Source organism: Neolamprologus multifasciatus, chromosome 7, assembly GCF_963576455.1.
Source record: "Neolamprologus multifasciatus chromosome 7, fNeoMul1.2, whole genome shotgun sequence".
In the NCBI taxonomy this organism is placed as follows: Eukaryota; Metazoa; Chordata; class Actinopteri; order Cichliformes; family Cichlidae; genus Neolamprologus; species Neolamprologus multifasciatus.
In genome coordinates, this window is record NC_140445.1 from 48,110,071 (window position 1) to 48,133,780 (window position 23,710).

The following is a 23,710-nucleotide window of genomic DNA, read 5'->3' on the forward strand; positions in this document are numbered from 1 at the left end:
TCAGATAGGCACCTGTTAGTCTGGCAAAGACGGCAGTTGCCTGACTTCACTTTGTAAAAGTTATTAAACAATCCAAGAGGTATAGGGTTTAGTCAACATGCCAACCGGGCTAATAAAACTGCATTGCTATTGCTCTAAAGGGTTTACTTCTGAGAGAAACACCTTTTTAGGTAAACTAACTGGGTATTTTCATGGCTGCAAACTAAACAAAGTCAGTGAGCTTCCAGACAAAAGACAACGTGTTTCACATGATACCTCGGAAACATCCCGTCTTTATTTAGAAACACTTGAAATCAAAAAGAAGCCCCTGTTTATACCTTTTGTGTGTCCGGCTTATAAATGTTATGGTGTTTCTTTTTAAAAGAGAACGCTAATCCCTTTTTTCCCTGAAGTCATACAGCAGCTGTGTTCAGCTTGCACAGCTAAAAGTCAAAGTTGAAAACAAAAGTTATGGGTCCAAGTGACTTGATTTCTATCTGGGTTTATTCATTCATCCCAGGAACTTCAATGACCCCACTCAAACCATTGGGGTGAGTGTGACCTGGCCAAAGAAGATACTAAACGCTGAGTTGCTCCCGGTGCGTTCACTGGACTATAAATGTTAGTTGAAAAGCACTTAGATGCAGGACAAAAGTGATGTATCTCAGTATCATGTGTGTGTGTGTGAATGGGTGTGGCATACGGTGTTTTGATAGCTTGAGCAGAAAAGCACCATTTACGATTTACCTCACCTCAGGTGACCTCAGTCGGTCACATGATGGATTGGGGAAAGGTCTCATAGTGGTTTCAGCCTTTAATCCCTGGTAACAGTAATGACTCATGCCTTTTACTGGAGTCTAAATACTTGGACCCTCTACCATTTTTTAGAACCGAAGAAGCCTCTTGGATGATTAGAAAAACATCATCACAAACCCAAAGAAGTCCAATTTCCTTCCTTTCCTTAGTCTCTCAAGACTACCCTGACCTGGATGAATCTGCACATGGATACTGATTTTAAGGCTACACCTAAAAAAAACAAAAAACATGCACATGACATCTACACTAAAAAATAAATGTAGTATAACACAAAAAATATTTCAATTTTTAAGGCATGATCGAAAAATTAAAATTAAAATTAAACATCCTCATTAGCTTCACCACCTATTATTGTATCATAATATCAGCACTATGAGTTTTTGTGGCAGTCACACACACACACACACACACACACACACACACACACAGAGCACAGTGAGTAGTGTATTTCACCTTGAGAAAGCTGCAGAACTGATCAATGTAACCATTGTAATGTAGGTTTTATGTACAGTGAAGCATTGAGAATAATGACTTATGACAGAAAACAGGTAACATCCTCCCACAGGGAAGAGACAACATTTATTCTGACGTGTGTGATATCTGACCTAACTGTGTCTTCTTGAGCTTAATTTGGACTTCTGCTGGAAATCTACTTCCTAACTTGTGACGTAACTGGAAGCCCCTTTTCCCCCTACGCCACATCCATCCACGCCGTTCGAGTCGATGCTGCGACACCCCGACATGTAGTTACATTTCGGTGGGCTTGCAGCAGGTTGCGCGGAAGGTTATGGTGCAGGGTTAAAGGAGTTTACAGCATAAGTAACAGCATAGATCTCCTGCAAAAATTAGTCTAAATCATCCATTAGTCATCAATGGTTATAGAAAAGAAGAATTGGGTATCACATCAGTACCATGTACACTCTGAAAACCTTTAAAATCAAACAGATAGTTTTTTTTAATTATTATTACATTTTAATTCAGCCCATTGTGTTGTCATTTTTAACTGGTTACTTCTCTTCTCGGCAGCAGAGCCAAACCACAGATATCAAGTAGAGCCCCAAACAGGCAAAAAAGTCATAATGGTATGCCACAACTAAAAACACCACCAGCAGGGTTGCATATAGCAGTGATTTTGCAATATTGCTACAGGAAAACGTGTCTGTCCAGGACAAAACACTCTGACCCATGTGTTCCTCTGCCGGGGATACAGTGGCATTGCTGTCTTCAAGCTTCTCCTGAAGGTGACTGAGGTGTTGTTCTTCATCCTGATATTCAGTGATGGGCGGCATAGTGGCAGACAGCAGTTTGGTTCTGCTTAGACGGGGCCTTTTGCTCACAGTGCTCTTGTCTTCATGGGACCATCCTCCTGTGCCGACAGCCCTCAGGCAGTGCATGTACAGCTCCACCTCATCGCCCGAGTCCGACTCTGCTGAAGCGCTGTCCTGGCTTGTTTGATCACTTTCAGGTTCATCCGTTAAAGCGCCCCCCTCTGCAGCGGCACAACCATTTCCATCTTCTGACTGAGCTTTTGTGGTGTGAAGACATTGTTTTTCAGTTTGAATGTGTGCACTTTGCTCTTCTCCTATACTTTCTTTCACTGGTACGTTCTCGTCACCACCCTCCTGCCCGCTGTTCACCAGAGCAGATAAAACCTCTCCATCCTTGCTTCCTGTAATTTCTAACTTCTCTTCCAAACACAGTTCTGGATCTTTTTGTTCCTGTTTCGCCACACATGAATGTGATTCTACAAGCTCTGCCTCTACTGCTCTGTAATTTAGGAATTTGTAACGTGGATCCAGCTCCTCTCCGTTTCCCTCCTTTGGTTCTTTCTCCCGCTCTGCTCCGCCTTCACCTTCCTTATTCAAGTTTATTTTCCCATCTCCCTTTATCTCCTCATTTTCTTGGATGTGTGCCCATTCAATACTGACCTCTTTTCCTGCAAAGTGTTTTTTTGTGTGCAGCTCTGTCTCTACTGGTCCCTCTGTTTCTTGTACTTGGTTCTCCTCAGTTAATTCTTCCCTTCCACCTGTTTTGTTCATTTTTATGAGTTGAGCACATTCCACCTCAGTACTGGCACCATCTTCTCCAGAGACAGCCTCTCCGATTGTTTCGCTGTCCTCTTCTACTCCTGTCACTGCCCTCCCCTTGACAAATTCCTCATTTGCAATTTCTTTTTCTCTTACTTCACAGACGCCCAGATTTAAATATACTATCTCCCTTTCTTCTTCGTGTATTAAAATGTTGTTTTCTTCTTCTTTAACCATCATTTCCCAGTCCTTTACTTCAGTGATTTCTCCTAAACAGAGAGCCTCCTCCTCAGCTTTGATTTTGCAATGCTCTGTTTTTTCCTGTATCTCTGTAGTCACGCATTCAGCCAACTCCCCTGTTACCTCAATTTCACCAGAGGATTTTGATTCATCTTTGAGTGAGCCGTGTGTCATTTTACTGCCTTCTCCCATGTTGTTAGTTTCTCCTTGAGCTTCCAGAAGTGTCTCGGGTGTTGTGAAATCTGATTTCTCCACAAGTTTGCAGTCAGGAACAGTTGCTTTTGTAACTGAATTGTCATTGTGGTGCAAATTCAACTTATGCAAGTCTTCACATGGTTCAACCTCACTAAAAGATGCGTTACCAGGACACAGAGCTTTGATTAACTCACATTCATGGTGTTTTTCTTCTAAGCCGCCGCTCTGTTGGTCAGGTCCTTCATTAACATGTCCCAGCAGGTCCCCAGAGCTTTCAAGTTTTACAAATGATGTTTGCGGACTGGTCCTGACTTCATGTGTATCGCTTTTTGCGTGCGTTTCATCCAGATTAGTTTTATCATGTGTACATGGATTCTCTGGGAGTGGACACTGTGTTGTTTCTGCTGTAATTTGGCCTTGGGGGTCATGTGTTACACTGTCTTCCTGTGCTTCTCCCCAGGGATGTAAACTCTCAGCCGGTATTTGTGGATTCAACAAATCTGCTTGCGATAAAATGTTTACAGTCTCAGGACAGCTTAATGTGTCTTCTAAACAAGTTCGTGAACCCTTAAGTGTGCTTGTGCATCTCCGGTCTATATTTTCAGTCCCAGCCAGAACCTGCAGAGTCTCTGCATTTAATGTCAGACTTAAACTTGCTTCTTCTTCTTCTTCAACACGTTTATTGCATGGTACTATGTCTGTGCATTCCTGGTTTGATTTCTGGTTATTAATCACATTTCGAAGTGCTTTACTATTGTTACTTTTAATATCTGTTGAAACAGTGCAACTAATCTGTCTCATGCCAGTGTGAGGATGTAAGCCTCCGATATTCAGTGTAGCCCGTGCAGGATTTTCCCAGCCAGCTCCTCTCTGACTTTCACTTCCCACTCTACCAAACACCTGGTGATACAGCGGAGCAACCACAGTGCCAAATGTGAAGCTGTTAGTCTGGCCAACAAGGCTTTCATTTCTCACAGCTGTTCTGCTAATGTATTCATGACCCATGTCTGCCTCCTGACTGCTGTCCTGAGATTTGGTATGTTGCTGTTCTGCTTGAGCAAAATTATCAAACAGGTCATCTTGGATGTCCGTGGCACTCTCACCTTCTGCTAATGTGACTGAGGCAGCCAAAGCAATGCTCTCAGATTTCTCTGGCTTGTTCTCAGACTTTCGGTCAAGTGCTGGTGACATAACATGTGAAACACTGAGGAGGGGTTTGCTGCACTTTGCTTGGGAACCTTCTGGTTTGCGGTTCCTCTCAGCAAACAGTTGCACATCTGTATGCCTTTCCTTTGGGGTTTCTTCTCGAGCTGCCTGTGTTACCCCTGGAGGCGATTCGTCTCTATCTGCGTTGTTGGCGTCTCCGTTTCTTTGAGCAAAGTAGTCCCTCACCCGGGCCATCCGTGCAGCCTTTCTGCGACTCCTTTGGCTGTCATTTACTCCGCTCTCAATCTGTCCACCAACACAGATAGATTCATTTCAACAACATGCCCCTTAAAGAAAACCAAGTGAGGTAAAATTTAAAGTTGCATTTCTCACAACAAGAAGACATTTAAAAAAAACAAAAAAAAAACATGTCTGACTAAATGTAATTGAAACTGTGAGAAAGCACAAACTGCAAGTATCACTTCTTATTTTTGTTTTTTTTAGGTGCGCAGCACATTATGTTATACTGGTGGTACCCAACTCCAGTTATGTGACCCTCTCTGAAAAAGTGCACCAGGGTCATGTTAAGCTCTCTGCTCCTCCTGCACCTCACAGTCATACCGATCCTTTAAATGCCCTTACACTGCTAATATTACATCATATATGTAGAAAACCTAACACAGTCTACAACAGGGATGTCAACTCATCTTACATTATGGCCCACTTCAGTGTTTCATGGGCCGGACCAGTGAACTACATGTTTAATCCCTGAGATATTATTTAAAAAAAATAAATAAATAAAAAAAAATAAATAAATAAATATATATATATATATATATATATATATATATATATATATATATATATATATATATATTAATAATACATCTTATTTTTTTCTACATGATAAAGAAACATTGCTGTAAAATGAAAAGAATCTGTCAGCACTACTCTTTGGGTTGTAACGAATGTTCAGAATGACAAAAAAAGGATAGGAGTCTTTGCTGGGCCGATTGTGGCCCTGGGACTTATGTTTGACACCCCTGCTTTACAACATTTTGCATGTGAGGATTTACAATGTCAGGACAGAATTGAAACTGTTGCGTCATCAGTCATATCGGCAACATTTTTTTTCCACTCACCAGTAATTTCTGTCCATGTTCCTCTGACATTCCTGACTGATCATTCTTAGATTTCAAAGTGTCACCCTCTAGTCCACTGTTGGACACATCTGGAGACAAGAAACATTTTATCTATGATCCTGCTGGGCTATCAAAGCAGTTTTCTTCAATTTCAGGTCATTTCTTCATTTCACAGTGGAGAAAAGGTCAATTTTCACCTGCTGCAATATTTCCCTGTGTTGACGACTCCTTTCCTGAACTGTTTTCCACGCTGGAGTTCGAACTGTAATAAGTTAATTAATTAAAAATGCGATCAGTCAGGGTTAATTCGCTTTTCTTTTTCACGTAGCTTTAGGTGATTATCGTCAATCAACAAACCACGTAAGGTGACAGTGCTGAGATACACAAATTGTTTTGATTAAAAAGTGTTAAATTGTTAAAAACTTATAAGTATTTATATGTGTGAGATGTGAAATTATGTATTTTCTAACTGTGACTGTTGTCCATTTCACAAAGTCTAGATTGGTTATAATGTAAAAAAAAAGAAAAAAGAAAAAAAAAGAAGCATATTTCTTCTATTTATATGAGTTATTCAAATTATAGACCTCACATAGTCGTCACCAAAATAAACTTAAGTTACAAAACTAACTAGCAAAGGACATTTTTAATGAATAGTCAATATTTAATTCAAGGCAGGAAATGGCCTTTACAATCTTCCATAACAAGCATAATGGACATTCCCCTGACCATGCACAATTCCTATAATTAAATAAACCTAAAAAATGTGCCTAAAAATGTTTTATGAAATCACTTTGTATTCTCACCTGGCTGTCTTGAGGCAGCTTTTCTTGTTCACATTTTCCTTCTGTGGCTGATTGTTTTCCTTTGTTCTGCGGAAACATGACAGCACGTAGTTCTTGTTGCCGTTGTTGGCCCAGAACGTCCCCACAGGTGTTTCATACCGCAGACAAAAGTCAACTCTGGCCCCCTCGTCCCAAAATGGAGGCCACAAAGTGAGCGTGAATGAGAAACAGTCCGTCAGCCCATCGCTGGAACCAGGGATGTACTCAGCCAGGAGGTCAAAGTGGCTGGACCAGCAGTCCAAAGTTGTTCGAACATATATCGCCTTAGTGAAGGAGATGTTGAGGACGCGCACCACCCCTTTTGCTATTGTGGTCCCTGGAAGTAACTCAATTTTTTCCAGCTCTACTTTCTGCTCCTGGACCTTGGTCAGTAGCTCCTCGGCTAATAACGGGAGAGAAAAATTAAGAGGTGAAAGAATGTATTCATCTTCATCATTGCCTTCCCCATCAGATGTGTCGTATCCTGGCAGTTTGGGCACGTCCCACGTGTCGAACTCCTTCACTTGAACCAAATTGAGGCCTTTGGCATCTGCGAAGGAAACTCTCCTGGAGCCACACATGGGAGGCTCAGGCTCTGAGTCCTCATCAGACACAGAGCTCTTTCTCCGTGGGAGAGGAGAGGATTTAGGCCTGATGCCGATGACCACCTCGCTCTCATCATCGTCCACGTCCCAGGAGCTGAGGACTGGGACTCCTAAGAAGTTACAGGCCCCAGACCCTCTTGGCTGTCCCCAAAAATCCATGAAGCTCTCTGTGAGAGACTCAGCGTGAAAATGAACTGCGCTGCTTCTGGCAACTGACATTCATGCTCTGACTTAACAGATGGAGTCAAATTACAGATGACATTGTTGCGAGGGCCAACACTATAAATAGGCCAGAAGGGACTTAAACTATGTGCAGTAGTCTAAGTCTTCTCCTGAAGAGAATGTATGACCCAGTGCCGTATTTGTTATATTGTTTTTTTGAGGGCTTGTATGACCTAATCTAAACTATAAGTTGATAATCATCTAAGTTTCTTATTACAAAACCACCCCAAAGTCTAAATATTTTGTGGACATCTTCTGTAGAATCCATGACTCCCAAGGGAGTTCTAATGTTATTTTTACAGGCACATGGGATTTACCATGGTAACTATTTATGTTTTGTTACTTCTGGCCCACAACGGGCTCCATTGCACTTGCATCCTGTTTAAAATAATTTCCAATCTGTAAATATCTGATAATTTAATAGCTGTGAAAGTCTCAAGGTGAGAAACAGTCATTCCACACTAGATTTATCTATTATCCACCTATCACATTGGCAGATACCATGATACAGTTTATGGCTCTAGTGTGTAATATTTCCTGTATTTATCTTACAGGTGACAAATTTGCATAATTGCCAAAAAAGTGGTGAGCGCTTAGTATTAGTGAGTAAAACAGGTTTAACAATGAATAAGAATGAATGGTAAGCACTTGATTGATTCGTATGAGACAATGCTTTTGTCCAGGCTGTTAGAGGATGTGATGCAGACAGAATACTTTTATTGCAGTGCTCCATCGTGGAAGGTAGGGTAAAAATAAACCATGAATACAGAGGAAGGAAGCGTCATGCTACATATTATTGACACTTTTTACAATATAGAAGAAAAAAAAAAAGCAGGAAGTGATTTTAAACATGTACCTGAGACAGAGGAGAGCAGCATCATTATAGAACATAACACGAAGCAGTATTTACTTTTAAGACAAGTATTGTATTTTGTATGCATTCATTTCTTTTTCTTTGTTCCTTTTAAACATGCTCTAAGAATTTGTAACTCAGTAAACATCCGATAAGGGCAGCATGACAGATGTTTACTGTAAACATTATGTATCAGTAGGTAATGGATAATAGGTAGTGATTTGTAAATGAATGTAGATAATATTATACTACATTATATTTCAAAATAACCAGGCAGCTCATGCTCTTTCTCTTGATCATACTTTTATTAATAGCTAGAAATCTTTTTGAGGTCAACTTGAAAGAAAGGCAGATGAGAAAAGTAATGAGGTCAGAGGTCAAGTGTCACATGATATTTCAGTGCAGACTATAGTGTGATATTTAGAGTCCTCATATAGCAGTATCATTTCCTAAATGTCACCAATACAAAGGCAGTAGAATTTTAAGTGCAGTTTTAAAGATAAAAGTTATGAAACTTTGACCTTATTTGACTCTGAAGAATTGGCCAGACGTTCCCAGTAAAGTGATATTTAGAATTCCCATATATCATTCCCTATATGCTTATATGTAGTCAATATAGGCATATAGGGAATATTTAGAAAACATAGTTTCTCACATAATTTATTTTTTTTATTATCTATTATTATTATTTATTTTCATCTTTACAAGGTACTTTCTATATGCTGATAATACACATTACACTTATAAGAATGGTAGTTTCTATTTCATAAGGCTTTTTGTTTTGGCATTTTAAATCAATAATCCATGAGGTTGACCTGAAAGACCTTGGTGGATGGAAGTGAAATTTTAATGGGTTATTAATATGACCCCACTCAAAATTCATTCAAACCTTTTCGAGCTCTATTTGGTGTATAACCTCCTTGGCGACAGTAATAACTGCAACAAATGCTGTTAGAACCTTTTCCAGCATCCTTACTAACTCTTCCTAAATCTTCTGAGCACACATAGACCTTGTCTAAGCTCTTACTCTGTGGTGTTGCTCTGATTGCCAAAGTCATCCTGTCTTCCCCCTCCCAGAAACTCAACCTGAGGTTTCTCTACCTCAGGAACCCCGGTACTGTTTGGAGGAACAGCAACGAGCACAACGACTGGTTTGTGAACTGAGTCCTAGGCTCAGGTGGAGCCACAATGCCGTCTGCAGGACACGTAGAGGAATAAAATGATGGGACCTCATCACATTATTAGCCTTAGAGCATCACAGTGGGTTGGTTGCTGAACTGAAAGAGAGTCACACACAATCAAGGCTAGGACACCACCACTGTAACCCTTTAGGTTTCCAGTCTCCAGTTGTGAAAGAGTGAAACAGTAAAAGAGTTTAGAAAAACAAAAACAAATAAAAGAACTAGTTTCAAATCCCTAAATAATTTTATAATGAAACAGAACAAGCTGCAGGCAGAACAAATATAAGATGTGAATACACACAACACTAGTAGTATTTAATGATGTATTGACTTTTAATGCGATTGTTTTTTACAACTGTTATTATATCCATATTGTGATTTTGATACTTAATTGCTTGTAAGGTGTCCTTGAGTGTCTTGAAAGGTGCCTATATATAAAAAACACATTATTACCCTTTTCATCCAAATTGGAAGGCAGATAAATATTAATCCAGTAGGTGGCAGAAAGTTACCTTGGTAACAATATACACAAGTCAGTCACTACCTGCTATGAAGTCTAATCTTGTACTTTTTGTGAAGAAGTCCATTTACCTCAGCTGTTACTTCTGTAAATGTACACGATGTAAAAGGCTTCTTTTTAACATGTTTTATCGTGCATTATTGCTATAAATATTTTTTTAAGCTAACACATTAATTCTTTGTCTGGATTATTTGAGGGAAAACTAAAGGTTTCTGAGCCTTTCCTTGCAATCCCTCATACCAACAAGAGATAAATTACAAGGACGTGGCTGTCTGGCCTTCAGTCCTCACCCTCATCGAGGACGTTTATATGATAAAGGTGGCATGCTGAAAGTAAACATTTTTTAAAATAAATCCATAATGATTGTGCAGAACTGTCTTCCACAAAGTTTATTTTGTCTCAGACATGTCGAAAGTTATTCAGGGTGTTATTTGTCAGTTTGTCAGCTGCGTGTCTGCACTCTAGGGTATACTGCATTCATCAGCAGGCTAAATTAAACACTTCTATTTGTTTTTATGTACTGCTGTGTTTTTTTTTTTTTTTTTTTCAAATGTGCAGACGCAACTGTAAATAGCTCTTTGATAAGAGTTTGACAGTTGTGTGGTTAGAGAGCCCTTTTTTCAGACGTCTTAGATACTGAATATCTAAATAAAGTAAAACTATACTTGTCTTCTCTAAGAAATGTAAAAAGGACTCTTTGTTTTTCATTTAAGACAATAAATGATGTGTGTTAGGGGGTGTTTTGCTTATTGCACTGTGTACATCTATGAATATCTCAAAGAAAAATAGTGTCAGGATTTAAAAAAAAACACAAAAAAAAACAGGTAGCTAGGAAGCACAACACTGTGCATGCTGTATGCACTAATGTGAATAATACATGTTCTATAAATGTGTGTGTTCTTACAATGTAAATAACATTAATCAATTCAAATTTTTAGAGGAGCTTTTTAACATTGCAGGTCCCTGCCTTTTATTGCTTATTTGATAATATTGTTTTTCCTGCTCACAGTGCTGTGACTCCTCCCCTCGAGGTAGTCACACAACTCCATCAGTTATCTCTCATCCACACTCCAAACTGCCTAGTTGAAGACACCAACTCTTCTTGGCTGCTCTGAATTCAGCTGTTCCCCTTAACGGTACGAAGCTTTTGTTCGTTTTCAGTAGGAGAGCTTAGATTGTACTTCCTGTGCATTTTAGGACTTTATATGAAAACTTAAAGTCGTGTTTTATGTAACAGGATATGTGTTTAAACTATTGTTAGGGAGCTTTTTATTAACTTTGCCTTTGTGCAGTGGTAAGATATGTTGACTAATTTTCTTTAATGCCTGTACATGTTATAATGTACAGATCAATTTTCTGGATACATCCGGTTACAATTAATCATTCTGATTTTTGATGGTATTATCGCTTAAATGTTAGGAAGTCAATAACAGGTCAAAAAAAGCATGCACTAATGTTTTTTATGATTGGCATTCATTAAAATAGTTGAAATCTTTACTTGAAAGTCAAAAATGTATCTATATTTTTTGGTCAGCAGTCCTCTAAATATTATCTGCAGCATCTTTCAGCCTATTTTAGGCCTTCCTTGAAACATTTTATTTTTGTTTTGGTTGTAAGAATATTTTTTAATTAGAGTTTCTTTGTCCTCATTTAGTCACATGCTGTCTTTGAGATTTTCTTTTTTTCAAATAGCAGTAGAAGTTTGCAGCTTACATCTTTGATAACCAGCTTCTTTTATAATGTTAGCTGAGATGCCAGAGTCCCCTCTCAGTCCCACAACAGCCCGTCAAAACTCAGCCAGCAGCCTCCTCAGTCACACAGACAGTAGTGAAGGGGAAAGAGTCGCTAATGGGAACGCTGGCGCTCTGAGTGGCGACGACTGGCAGACTCTTCAGCATAAACAGGTATGTGTGTGTCCTGCTACTCCTTCATCATGCCCCTCATCCTCCTTTTCTTCATCCTTCAGCTCTTTCCTCTCCTTCATAAGTGGAAAACAGAACACTCTTCCTCAAACAGATGTCAAGAGAGAAATACCCAATGGCCTCATATTGGATATCCTCTGGCAGGACGAAACCCAGAGCTCGCGGCTCTGTTGACAGTGACAAAGATTTCATATGAGATCTGAGGGGAGCGGGGAGTTGACACACAGAATTCTTGTTTGTCCTTCATTATTAGTTTGTGAGTCAGAGCCAGGGAGGAATAATTGTGCACAGACCTAGGTCAAACAGATGCAAGTGAACGGCAAATAAGCATGGCCCAACACAATTTTATGGTTGTCTCTTGCAATTCCATCCCTGGTAATCTTAATCTAAGGGATCAATGAAACAACCGAGATAATTAGCGGCCAGCAACAGCGCTTCCTCCAGTCCGTCCTGTCATCTTGTCACTTTTGTTCTGTTCTATTCTCCTAATTCACTTTCTAAATCTGGACTTTAACTTGTGCCAGCACCCAACTGCATGGTGTTAATATTTAAAGATCCTATTTTTTGGTTGGGGGGGGGGGGGGCAGATGGGGGGGTATTTTCAGCTGACATAATAACTTTATCCTGTTGCAACGTTGTCTGTCTGCCAGAGTGTGATTCTGGTCTTCAGAATTTAATAATGACTTGTGATATGAATATTTTTTTTCAATCTGAAAACCTTAAAAATATTACAAATAAGGACTATTCATGTAGAAAACTGTTTTTTTTTCTTTGATAATAAAAAGCAGGGACCTTCATCTTTAATGCATTTCTTTCTTACCTGTATCCAGGCTGCACGCAGCAAATGGATGCACGGTGATTTGTAAAGCGCGATAATGAAGCCAGCTGCACCTACATGCAAAAGAACATTCAGGGAGAACAAAAAAAGACACATACATTTGTCAGTCTTGTCTTAAACTTTTATATTTTTAAAAACGTGGCATAACCACCGTGTGGTTTGTGTTTTTTGGGGGGTGTTGCTTTTGTTAACAGTGGTAGTTGAACTTTTTTAAAGCTTTTTTTTTTTCTTTGCTAATTTTGGTAAAGCGTCTTTGTCCTCCCCCTGGTTTTTGAGAAAGTATGTCTACATAATCTTGATGGTTGATTTAACTTCTGCCAATCAACCAGTAAATTAAAAGGCCAGCTGTTTCAGCACTAAATAAGACCACTGCACCTCCTTCCTTCCTTGTTCTTCATGTAATGCCTATTGCTCTTAACTTTCTCAGTCTGGTTGAACACAGGGGACAATATCTCAATGGACTGATGGGTGGAAAAATTACAAACTTGAGGTCCTTGGTGATTCTTTCGTTACATCCTGCAGGCTGCTGAGATATTACTTCAATATGACAGCTTTACCAAACCCAAAGAACAGCCTTAGTCTGTTATAACGGTTGATGTTTTATATATAGATAAGGAGATCACATATTGCAAAATTCAAATAAATTATATTTTCCCCAACAATCATTTAGTAGCACCTTTTTTATGTGTTGTTTGTAATACAACATGTGGAATATGCATGTTGTTGTTTCCTAATGCAGTCATGGTAATTGCTGTAGGCTCTGTGTGACTACAAAGGGAGACAATCGCCCTGTTATTTGTCACCCTATCAGTGACAGCGCAGATCAGTTATTATTCTGGGAGTGTTTGCCTTTATTAATACCCATACACTTCTATTAGGAGCCACAACAAGCTTGAAATTGTGTTGCTAATTAACTGGTCAGCCTATCTCCAGTCTCATTTTGGGTCAGTGACACAATCCAGCATGATGATGTTCACAAAAGGTTGACAACACTGTTGTGTAATTGGAAAGATTCCCATTTGATGGTTATTACTGTTTATCACCTGACACTCTGTCTCAGTTATTGTTTTGACTGCACTCCCGACTGTCCTTTAAAATGTTGTCCTTCCTCTTCTTCTTTGAGGTCTTTCTTGCTATGATGGCCCCTCAGCAGATTCAGCAGTTTCTGGCTCCCAGCCAGCTGCAGGCTCTGATCCACCAGAAGCAGCAAGCCCTTCTGCTTCAGCAGGTATATGCACAGTTAACATATATACATGTCAGGGTGGTGGTGTTTGATAAACATGACTTACATAACACAGCAAAGTTTGTAAATTGGCTACTTTAACAACTATTTATTTGTTTATTTTATATTTGCATATACATATAATTATTATTATGATTGTTGTTAATTTAGCCTAGTTTACTAGCTAAGAGAAGTCACTTAGCTAGCAAGCGTTAAAAAACTACAAAATTCTTATCAATGGGAACTTATGACAATGAGAATACATTGTGGTTATAAGGTTAGATATTTGAGTTAATGTTACTGCAAAATGATTTAGACTGAGGCCATGATTGACATGATCTTAAAGCTATCAAGATCAGCTAATTTGTAAGTTAGTCATTCCAAAGCAAACTGGTGTTCCAAAGTCAACCAATCAACTAATAATAATAATAATAATAATAATAATAATAATAATAATAATAATAATCCAATAACACAGCAGCTTACTAAATGTCATAATACATATTTAACATTAGATAAAGTGCAAAAGTGCTAGTGCTAGCACATTATGACTTATACTAGGAGAACCAAAAGATATAATTATTAAAAAATAATTAAAAGGGCTTGCACTTCTGGATTTTAACTCAACCTTTTGACTTACCTAGACTTTCTCCACTAAGGTTTAACTCCATCTCATTAAATAGAATGTATTAATTTTGGCTTAGTACCATCATATCACCAAGATGTCAGTGTTTAAAATGACAATGTTAGCCTATGACCCCTTTCTGCTGTGGTTTCTGTTGTTGTTACCTTGTTGTTATTTATTCTCCTCTTGTAGCAGGGAAACAACAAAGAATCATGATTTTTATAAAGAGTTTGCCTGGGTTAAAGTGTTTTAATGCTTAAGCACTCAGTCTTTGAACAGGATTAATATCAGACAGCCTATACCCAGCTAGTGTGTCTGTAAATCTCTATCGTCAGTAAAAACCTTTTTGTCATTCTTTCCACCTTCTGTAATATACCAAATACTGAAATTGTACCACACACCTAAGATTGGCAAACGTGAGGCAGCCTAAAATAAATAAAACAAACAAACATTTCTACCAGTAGCAGTTATAAGTGTCTAAATGATCGTGATAATGCTACATTTTTTGATAGCATCACCTGAAAGAGTTCTACAAGAAGCAGCAACAACAGATTCAGCTGCTTCAGCAACAGTCCAGTAAGAAAATCAAAGAGGTAAGAGTCTCAGGCTAGAATATTACACACCCATATATTTTTGGAGGATATCCTATTGTTGAAGATTGATACACATATTAAAAAAAAAATATTTATTTCTTTTCCTTTCTCTGGTTGTAGAGATTAAAGTGAAATAATGAATGGATTTGGGCTTTTATTTTGAAAGAATTTTGACATCTGAGCTTGAACAGAAATAGTATGTGGATTTGGCCTTTTATTTTAAAATCATTTCAGTATCTGATGAAGTCATTAAAAGTTATCATTAAATGGTGATATCGCCTGACTTAAAAGCCCAAAATCAATATCTAAACATCTACCAGATGTGACCCTTAATGGACTGACTGGTCTCACTCTGGTATGGCAAAAGAGAATGAGGGCAGTGTTTACTACCTCAGTAGAAATGCTTTCTTTCCCCATCCTCCAGCTCTCCTCTCCCCAGCTCATCTTCCAGCAGCTCATCCAACTCCAGCAGCAGCAACAGCAGAAGCTCCTCCGGGCGCACAGACCAGCGCTGTCCTCTCCCACCCTCTCTCCAGGTCACTCCTCTTTACATCTATTTCCAAAGTTATACATTAAAAAAATCAACTCTTTCATTTTGTGTATACTATGTGTTTTAAGTTATCATTTCGAGATTGAAGGAAGAGCAGGGGCTCTGGATAATTAATGTACACTGAATAACAAATGCTACATCGCTAGAAAAATACACCACAGCTACTTTGCTATTTGCAGGAGTATTGATAGACTTTGTGTTTTCAATCATCTTTTAGCTTGTCTCAGCCCTGCAGAGATGCAGCAAGTATGGAAAGAGCTCACAATTGGAATGACTGAAGATAAACCCACAATAAAAGAGAATCGAGAATCTTCCGCTGGCAAAATAATGTCAGCAAAAGTCCCAAGGAGACAAGCCGATGACCTGCAGTCTGCCTGTCCTCACAGAGCTGAAAGGTAAGAGCCGTCTGTTCTCGCTGTAAGCAGCAGGAGTGCTCAGGTGACACTGCCTTTTTTCTGTTAACATCAAAGACTTGTCATCTGTAGACATTTTTTTTTCTCTCAAGGTGCGGGTGAGGAGATGTTTGCTTTTGAGACTTCACTTCTAATTCCCCTTGGGGACGATGTATTTTGTATTGTTTGTTTGCTTTGTGTTCTGCCACCTGAAGTGGATCAGCAAAGAAAAAGTTTACGTAACTGCAGTACATGTCCTGAATCAAAAGTAAATAGTTATCCTGTTTTTTGTGCTTTTTTGTCAGTGCTCCCTGCCACCTCTCTCCTGTCATTTCTGCTACCTGAAAAGAAAAGAAAACACTCTTATATCTGTTTTATTGCTGTTTTGTTGTTTGCCTGCTGTGGTTTCTTTAATCTTGACAGGCCCTTCTCTCTCTCTCTCTCTCTCTCTCTCTCTCTCTCTCTCTCTCTCGATCAGCACTGTTAAAGGTGATCACGCTGCCAAACACGCCCTCTTCGGTCACGGCGTGTGTAATTGGCCCGGTTGTGAGTCCGTCTGTGAAAACTTCAGCCAGTTTATCAAGTAGGTTTAAACAATCTTCACACTTTTAATTTTTGACATATAGCAGTGAAAACAAAGCAGCAGAATAACTGACATCTCTTAACCTCATCTTCAGATAGTAATGGATAATATGTGAATTATGTAATCACATTTTTTTTTTTAATGAAATGGATTACATTTGAAAAGACACATAATTAGATAATAGCTCCACTGTTATGGATTTGCTTTTTTCATTTTGATTACTTCTTTCAAACTTTACAATTTTAAAATTATGATTTTGATCAGCTTACAGTTAAATATGTTAATTATTATGTTAGTTATGTTACTTTGTGGGGAAAAAAAATCTAGTTATTTAACACTAAAATTAGAAATTAACACGATTTTATTGTTTGTGTTGCTTGTTTGTTTGTTTACTGTTCACTCAAAACCAAAACGAACATTGAGACATGAGAATAACAATATAAATAAACTTAAACTTAATTTTTCTTCCTGCAAATATTGTAAAATCCTTTACTTCATAACCACACAGCTGATTTGAGTTTGATTTATTTTTGTTTAGATACTTACTGTTGTTGTTATAGCCCATAACATTCACTTCATCATCAGTGTGGATCTAAATGTTGTTTTATCCACAGTATTTGATAAGAGATAAAAGATTCTTCCTCTACTTCTACATTTAAAAAAATTTAAATGCAAATCCTAACATATTTGCTCTATATGTTTCAGGCACATAAACAGTGAACACACTCTGGATGACAGAAGTACAGCCCAGTGCAGAGTCCAGATGCAGGTGGTTCAGCAGCTTGAGCTTCAGGTAGGGACTCTAACTTATAAGTATCACTGACAGAAAAGGAAGCAGCGATGCTTGAATTATGTACGATTTATTGAAACTTGCACAGTGTTAAGATGTTCTCAAGGTCAACATTGATTTTATCATTTTATGTGCAATTTCCAACTGAGGTCTACAAACCAGAAGCACGAGTGTTCATAAATCCAGGCTTAAAGCAGAGGAGCTAGAGCCTTTCAGCAGTGTTTCAGCTGCCCACGTCTCTATTGAAAACCTACTTATTCTTGCTTTCAGTTCTAGTTGAGCAGAGAACCCTAGCTTTTATACTTAATTGATTGTATTTGATGATTTTTAGTATGTATTTGGTGACTGTTACATTTTGTATAACCTGTGCACTTTGGTGAGCTGAGTTTTTTTAAAATGTGCTCTAGAAATAAACTTTGACTTGACTTTCAGAGCGTTCTTTCGGTGCTTCGCACGTTACAATAACCTCTAAATTGTTATGGATCATGTGGGGGATTAGTTGCTACGTCATCAAAATGTGTAATATTCTATAAGACTGAATGATGAACTGAGATGATGATACAGTCATAATTTAAAACATGGGTGATACCTGATATTATGCATGAGATAAGAGGATTTTTCTATATACTTTATATATGCCCAACCCAACCAAGAAAAAAAAGTTTATATTTGGAGCAAGGCTTGTCTGCAGTCACTTCAAACAAGAAACACTTGATTAATTTCTCCAATGCTCGACTATCTAGAAACCTTTCTGTTTATGCTAAATCCTCATGCAACATTCAGCCCCTGCTGTGCTTTTCCTGGTGTTTGACACAGAACGAACGCTTTCTTCCAGAGATCTGTCAGGTTCACAGCCTTCCATTTCAATAACCTCTGTTTGGTGATTACAATGTGACACCATCCACTACAATTTCCGCTTCCTTTCTTCATCTCCTCTTACAGCTCTGCAAAGAACGGCAGCGTCTGCAGGCAATGATGGCTCACCTGCATCTGCCATCTTTAGAAGCTCAATCGCTCTCGGTGCCTGCACAGTCGCCACAGTCCGACACGGCTGCTGACCCGTGTGGCCCGCAGGTAGGCAGCGTTCAGTAATAGCTGCGCGAACAACACAGGTCGAGTAAATGAGCCGTGATATTTACGGCGTCACGGGGGGGGGGGAAACTCCAAATATGTGGAGAAAACAGCACATCTGGCTTCACCCTCATCTCTTCTAGCGCTGATGAAGATACTGCCAGGCTGTAGTTGACTTGTTGAACTTTTACAGTTGAATGAGTTGCAAAAGCAAGCTGACATTTCCTTAGGAACAAAAAAACCCCCAAAACACAGCTTTGAGGCAATGCTATGTGGGATGAGGGTCCTGGTAAGAAATATTTTTTCAAATTGAAACACAAATTCATTTTTTGAAAAAGTTTACAAAGCACCTTTTGACTATGACTCTAATTTGATCTTTGCTCTTTTACTTTGCGGAGCCCTTGGTGCTTTTTCAAAGCGAGGACGCTAAATGTACAGAGTGCTTCCTCTCCTCTCCGTGTCCAGCTGTTGGCACAGACGTGCTGTGATAATGTGGGAGCTAATCATTTGTTAATCTTGCAAATATTGCGCCATAATCACAACACCCACCAAACAATTTCACCCTATAATTAACAATAATTGGCTTCCTCCTTATTGTGATATTAGAGGAATCACCTCTGAAGAGGCGAATCCAATCGCTCCGTTACGCCCTGTTATGAATCTCCCACTCTGTTTTGTTTCCCTGTCAGAGTGTTCGCTGCTCTCGATCCTTTGTTAACTTCATGCTTTTGTCACTCTCAGCTCACTTCAGTCACCAACAGCTTGCCCTCGCTGAGACCATCAGACCCAGCCCAGGTGTCCCCTCGACCTCTAGATCCTGTTGGTACTCCATCCCAGGGGTGTGAGAAAGAGTTCCCCTCTCACACGTCAGGCGTTGGGCCTATGAGACGTCGTAATCACTCTCTGGTCTACTCGCTGTCTTCAGGTGAAGTGTAACCTGGCCACTTGACACACAGCAGCTCGTTCCAGATTTTTTACTTTGCTTTTTCTTTATTCTGCTTTCTTCTTGTTTCAGAAAATGAATATGAGCTTTACAAAAACACTGATCTCAGACCACCTTTCACCTATGCCACACTGATTCGACAGGTATGACAGGTTTTTTTTTAAACTTTCTATTCACCTTCTTTTATTTTGTATTTGCTGGTCCCGTATTAATGGATAAACAACATTTTCATGGAATCTCTATGTTGCATATTAATTTGAATAACTTGATTGAAGTGATACAATTTTCAATCAGTGTTTGAAGTTTTTATCAAGTTAAATATGAATGTTTTCCTGTTGTTTTAGCAGTCAGCTGGTTTTAGAGCGTGAATATGGAAAAAACTGACAAGGTCTTTTTACAACTGATTAATAAGTAAAAATAGTTTGCACATGACTCACTAGTTAACTATAAGACAGAATAATGTTATAAAACAGAACAAAAAACGTAATTTTCAATATTTTTATCCACCTGACATCAAAAAATGCGCTTGTTTGTGTTTTTCTTTTTATATCTTTTATATATTTAACCTCGGTTTGTATATGCAAGTTTAGAAATTTTGTTCTGTTTGTGTGTGTGTGTAAAAGATTGTATTAGGTTGATGTTTGTATATTAGATTTCATATATGTGTATGTAGTTAACCAATTCATTTACATTTTTGATGTCTCATGTGTGTTATATGTTGTTTTGCTGTTGCACAAAATGTAAAAACTGTGCAAGTATACTTTAACTACGTCGATAAAATAAGTGTGAAGAAGAATCATTAACTGAGTAAAAAAAACTGGATAGAAACTATTAAGCACAATAAAAAATACAACAAAGTAAGTAAATAAAAAGAAGGAAGTAGTTGCCTACTTCAATTAAGAGTCCAATTAAAGGTCGGTTTTACATTTCTGTTTGGAGCTTGGAGTATAAAAGTTCCCTCACCAAAGGCATTGCGTCCTGCGCTTTGGAGCAACTAGCAGACTCATGCCAGAGAATCCGAGCAGTCATAGCAGCTCATACTTTGTAACCATGTGAGACATCTAATAGATCACAGGGTGCTTCAAAAACATCTGGAAGCAATAAATGTCAGGAGTCTCCTTCTGGTCCAGATACATGCTCACCTGCAGGGTTGTGAAATATCTGTAATTGATTTTTTTTTTTCAACATTTTCGTAGCATTAAAGTGTGAATCATGATACAAAAACATGCATCTGTTTCTACTATTGCATTATTTTTGCAGAATTGGTGATTCCTTAAATTAAAACAAACACAAAAGCCGTATCTTTGTTCCTTGCCTTCGATAAACTAGTGAAGGCTTTAATTTGATCCTGTATTGTGCTACAGTGTATTATTTCCTTTCCATCTACAGGCTATCATGGAAGCATCAGACATGCAACTAACCCTCAACGAGATATACAACTGGTTCACAAGGACATTTGCTTATTTCCGACGCAACGCCGCCACTTGGAAGGTATCTCACCTGCAGATAATTAACTCTGTATCCCACTGTGTGTCATACCCGATGCATGCAGCATGCATTCAGAAATATCTTCCTCACTCTGATTTCATCTGGATCAGAATGCAGTTCGACACAACTTGAGCCTGCACAAGTGTTTCGTGCGCGTGGAGAATGTGAAAGGTGCAGTGTGGACTGTGGATGAGGTGGAATACCAGAGGAGGCGATCCCAGAAGATCACAGGGTACAGTAGATCGTCCTTGTTTATCGCAGTGCCGCCATCAGGGTATCTGTACATATTTCATAAATATAATGATAATTAATTACACAATAATCAAAATATCACATTTTAATCACAAAACACAGCTTTAGCATGAGCCACCACAAACTTCTGCTGTTTGTAAATTCACAAATTTATAGTCAACCTTATGGTCTACAGTGCTAAGTATCATCTATATTACAAAAACCAAAAGGAAAGGTTTAGTTTCCTTATTTTAAAGACAGACATCTCTGCAGGTGATTTATTTAAAACTGAGTCTCACTGAAAATTGCTGTGAAATATAAGGTGCAATATTAATCGAGACAAAAGATAGATTTTTAGCATTTCCAGGAATCACGGCTTTGAAATTTAAGTTGAAATCAATCCATAAATTCCAATCTGATCGCTCTCCTTCATCACTCAAATCCGACGATGGTAATGTTGACTTTGAGAAAAAATTCTCAAAAATCTTTAAAATATAGATAAATGTGGTTGGAAAAATTCCATTCAGTAGAGGCCCTTTACTTTATGAATTTTCATTGCTGTTATCTGTTATTTTCTATTATCTGCAGAAATCCATCACTGATGAAAAGTATTTCCTCCAGTGCAGGTTATGGAACCCTAATGAATTCTGGCTTGCAGGTGAGCCAATGCATTCTCAACGCAGGAGTGCTAACAGGTTGGGGGCGTGGCCACTCTTTCATTTATGCTCACTTTTCTTTTCAGACCGCACTGGCAGAGGCGTCACTGCCAGGACTCAAGAAAGACAACGTAAGAGGAAATTTAAAGAGTCAAATACAAAAGAGCAGCATGGCTGACAGCCACAGAATCCAAAACTTCTCTCCTCGTGTCCAGACGTGAGTTTAGCTTTGATATAAAATTCACTCCAAAAAAATTCAGCAATATAACTCTGAAGTTTGATGTCTTTTCTATTTAACCTCTTACAGGCCGCTTTTCCTTGAAGACAAACAGCTGAAGGTGAATGACCAAGGATGTCTGATACAGACAGTGAAACCAGTCAGTTTGCAGCCAGACATGAGTGAAAATGATGGAGGGCATTTGTTTGACCTTGAATGACTCTTTGACTGTTAATAAAAGCAGTAAAATCAGCATTAAAACCATTTAGAATATTTTCTATTCATCGGCAAATGTAATAAAGTAAATTCAGCTTTGAGACAGATTAGAGCAGCCTCAATTTCTCCTCAATTTCAGCCAAACAGCAAAAGAAAGTAGAATATAGTGCCACTTGTGGTCTCTGTGCTGGGAATACTTTTATCAAATATTTAAATATTGCACTGTATATCTTAATAACAGTTATTATTCAAATATCAAACAGACATGTAACAAGTTGACTAGCATTTAAAGGTGACCGAGATTAGTCGCATTTCTTAGGATAATAGTATTTTTTGTTTGTTTGTTTGTTTTGTTTGACTTTCTAATGGACATCTTGCCAAGAAAATGGCAACAATTTAGAACAATTTGTGATTTTTCACCAAAAACAACCCGTACGCTTTTGTATTAATTATTTATGATGATATAGAAAATGTTTGTTGATAATGTTTGTTAATAGTTTGTGTCTCAAAGACACTTTTAAATAACTGAAAAGCATTCGTTGTGCACTGTTTCTTCTGTTTTCTCTGTTATGATTATTGATAGAAAATATGGGATTTTCACAGGTCAGTTTTTTAAAAAAAATGAGGGTCTGTATACTGAAATAAAAGTTCTGTTTTTGTTATTGAGAACACGGTCTGTATAATGTGTGTAAAGATGTGTCAGTCTGTAGGCTTGTGTCCAACATTTAACAATAAAAAAAATATATATAATAGTTTAATGTTGTATTTATAAGGCTGTGCAACATTGTGCTTTTTCCTTCAGTTATCAACTTGCATACTTAAAAATGTAACACCCATGCGTCGGGTATTTTTAATGCTGATTTATACAAAGTAAAAAAAAAAAAGGCAAATTTGTAGTGTCATGTTTGGATTTGTTTGACATGGTGCATGTACTTGTAACCTAAACACTCTGAGGTTTCTCCAAACCATTGTTTCAAAAAACGTCTGCAGCCCCTGTCAGTACAACCATAACATTTTAACATTACACTTTAATTTTTACATAAATTTCACAGTACTTCTAACTGTTTCAAAATTAGATAAAGCTAATTAAATTTCCATAAACACAGTAAAATAACTTCTGCATTCACTTACATCATGCTACCATACCCTAAAATAAGTATTTTCTATATTACTATATGAATATATTATATTATATTTTACTTTTTTTCTTTATGGTCTCCTAAAGATCACCGATAAGAGGTCTCAGCTACAATCCCTGTTAAATTATTACAAATTAAAATAATAAAATAAACACTCCCAACATTGTGTCATCAACTGATACACACCCTGAAGTGAAGCTGTGACTGTAGACTTCACAACCAAACACAGAACAAAAGGTTTTTCAGCTCCCTGTTTTGAATATTGTCAGTAATTGTCTTTGCTGATAACATGTTAGCTTTAGGTTTGCTGTTCCTTCTCGGGTCTTGCTTTGATTTGCTGTCAGCCTATTAGATGACATTTTCTTCTGATTGCCTCCGTGCCGTGTGCGTACTGACTGAAAGTTAGCATGGTGCTAGACAACTTCAACAGCTTCACTTATGTGTTGCTTTGATGTGCCATATACTCACTGCGAGGCGGGCCAGTCAG

The 23,710-nt window shown here is 38.2% G+C and overlaps 2 protein-coding genes across 2 annotated transcripts; one reads left to right on the forward strand and one right to left on the reverse strand.

Moving 5' to 3' along the window:
• Positions 1 to 1,344: 1,344 nt before the first annotated feature.
• On the reverse strand, positions 1,345 to 7,376 carry ppp1r3ab (protein phosphatase 1, regulatory subunit 3Ab). The gene is made up of 4 exons (XM_085166647.1): positions 6,349 to 7,376; positions 5,743 to 5,807; positions 5,546 to 5,634; positions 1,345 to 4,709 (listed from the first exon to the last, which is right to left on the reverse strand). The coding sequence occupies exons 1-4, from the start codon at positions 7,188 to 7,190 to the stop codon at positions 1,803 to 1,805; spliced, it is 3,903 nt and encodes a 1,300-aa protein (XP_085022773.1). The 5' UTR covers positions 7,191 to 7,376; the 3' UTR covers positions 1,345 to 1,802.
• Positions 7,377 to 8,815: 1,439 nt separating this feature from the next.
• On the forward strand, positions 8,816 to 23,226 carry LOC146515176 (forkhead box protein P2-like). Its single transcript, XM_085169224.1, has 15 exons — positions 8,816 to 11,651; positions 13,631 to 13,735; positions 14,867 to 14,947; positions 15,372 to 15,483; positions 15,715 to 15,892; positions 16,368 to 16,472; positions 17,178 to 17,265; positions 18,205 to 18,336; positions 19,075 to 19,258; positions 19,349 to 19,419; positions 20,666 to 20,767; positions 20,875 to 20,996; positions 21,584 to 21,653; positions 21,738 to 21,868; positions 21,959 to 23,226. The coding sequence occupies exons 1-15, from the start codon at positions 11,487 to 11,489 to the stop codon at positions 22,086 to 22,088; spliced, it is 1,776 nt and encodes a 591-aa protein (XP_085025350.1). The 5' UTR covers positions 8,816 to 11,486; the 3' UTR covers positions 22,089 to 23,226.
• The last annotated feature ends 484 nt before the right edge of the window (positions 23,227 to 23,710 follow it).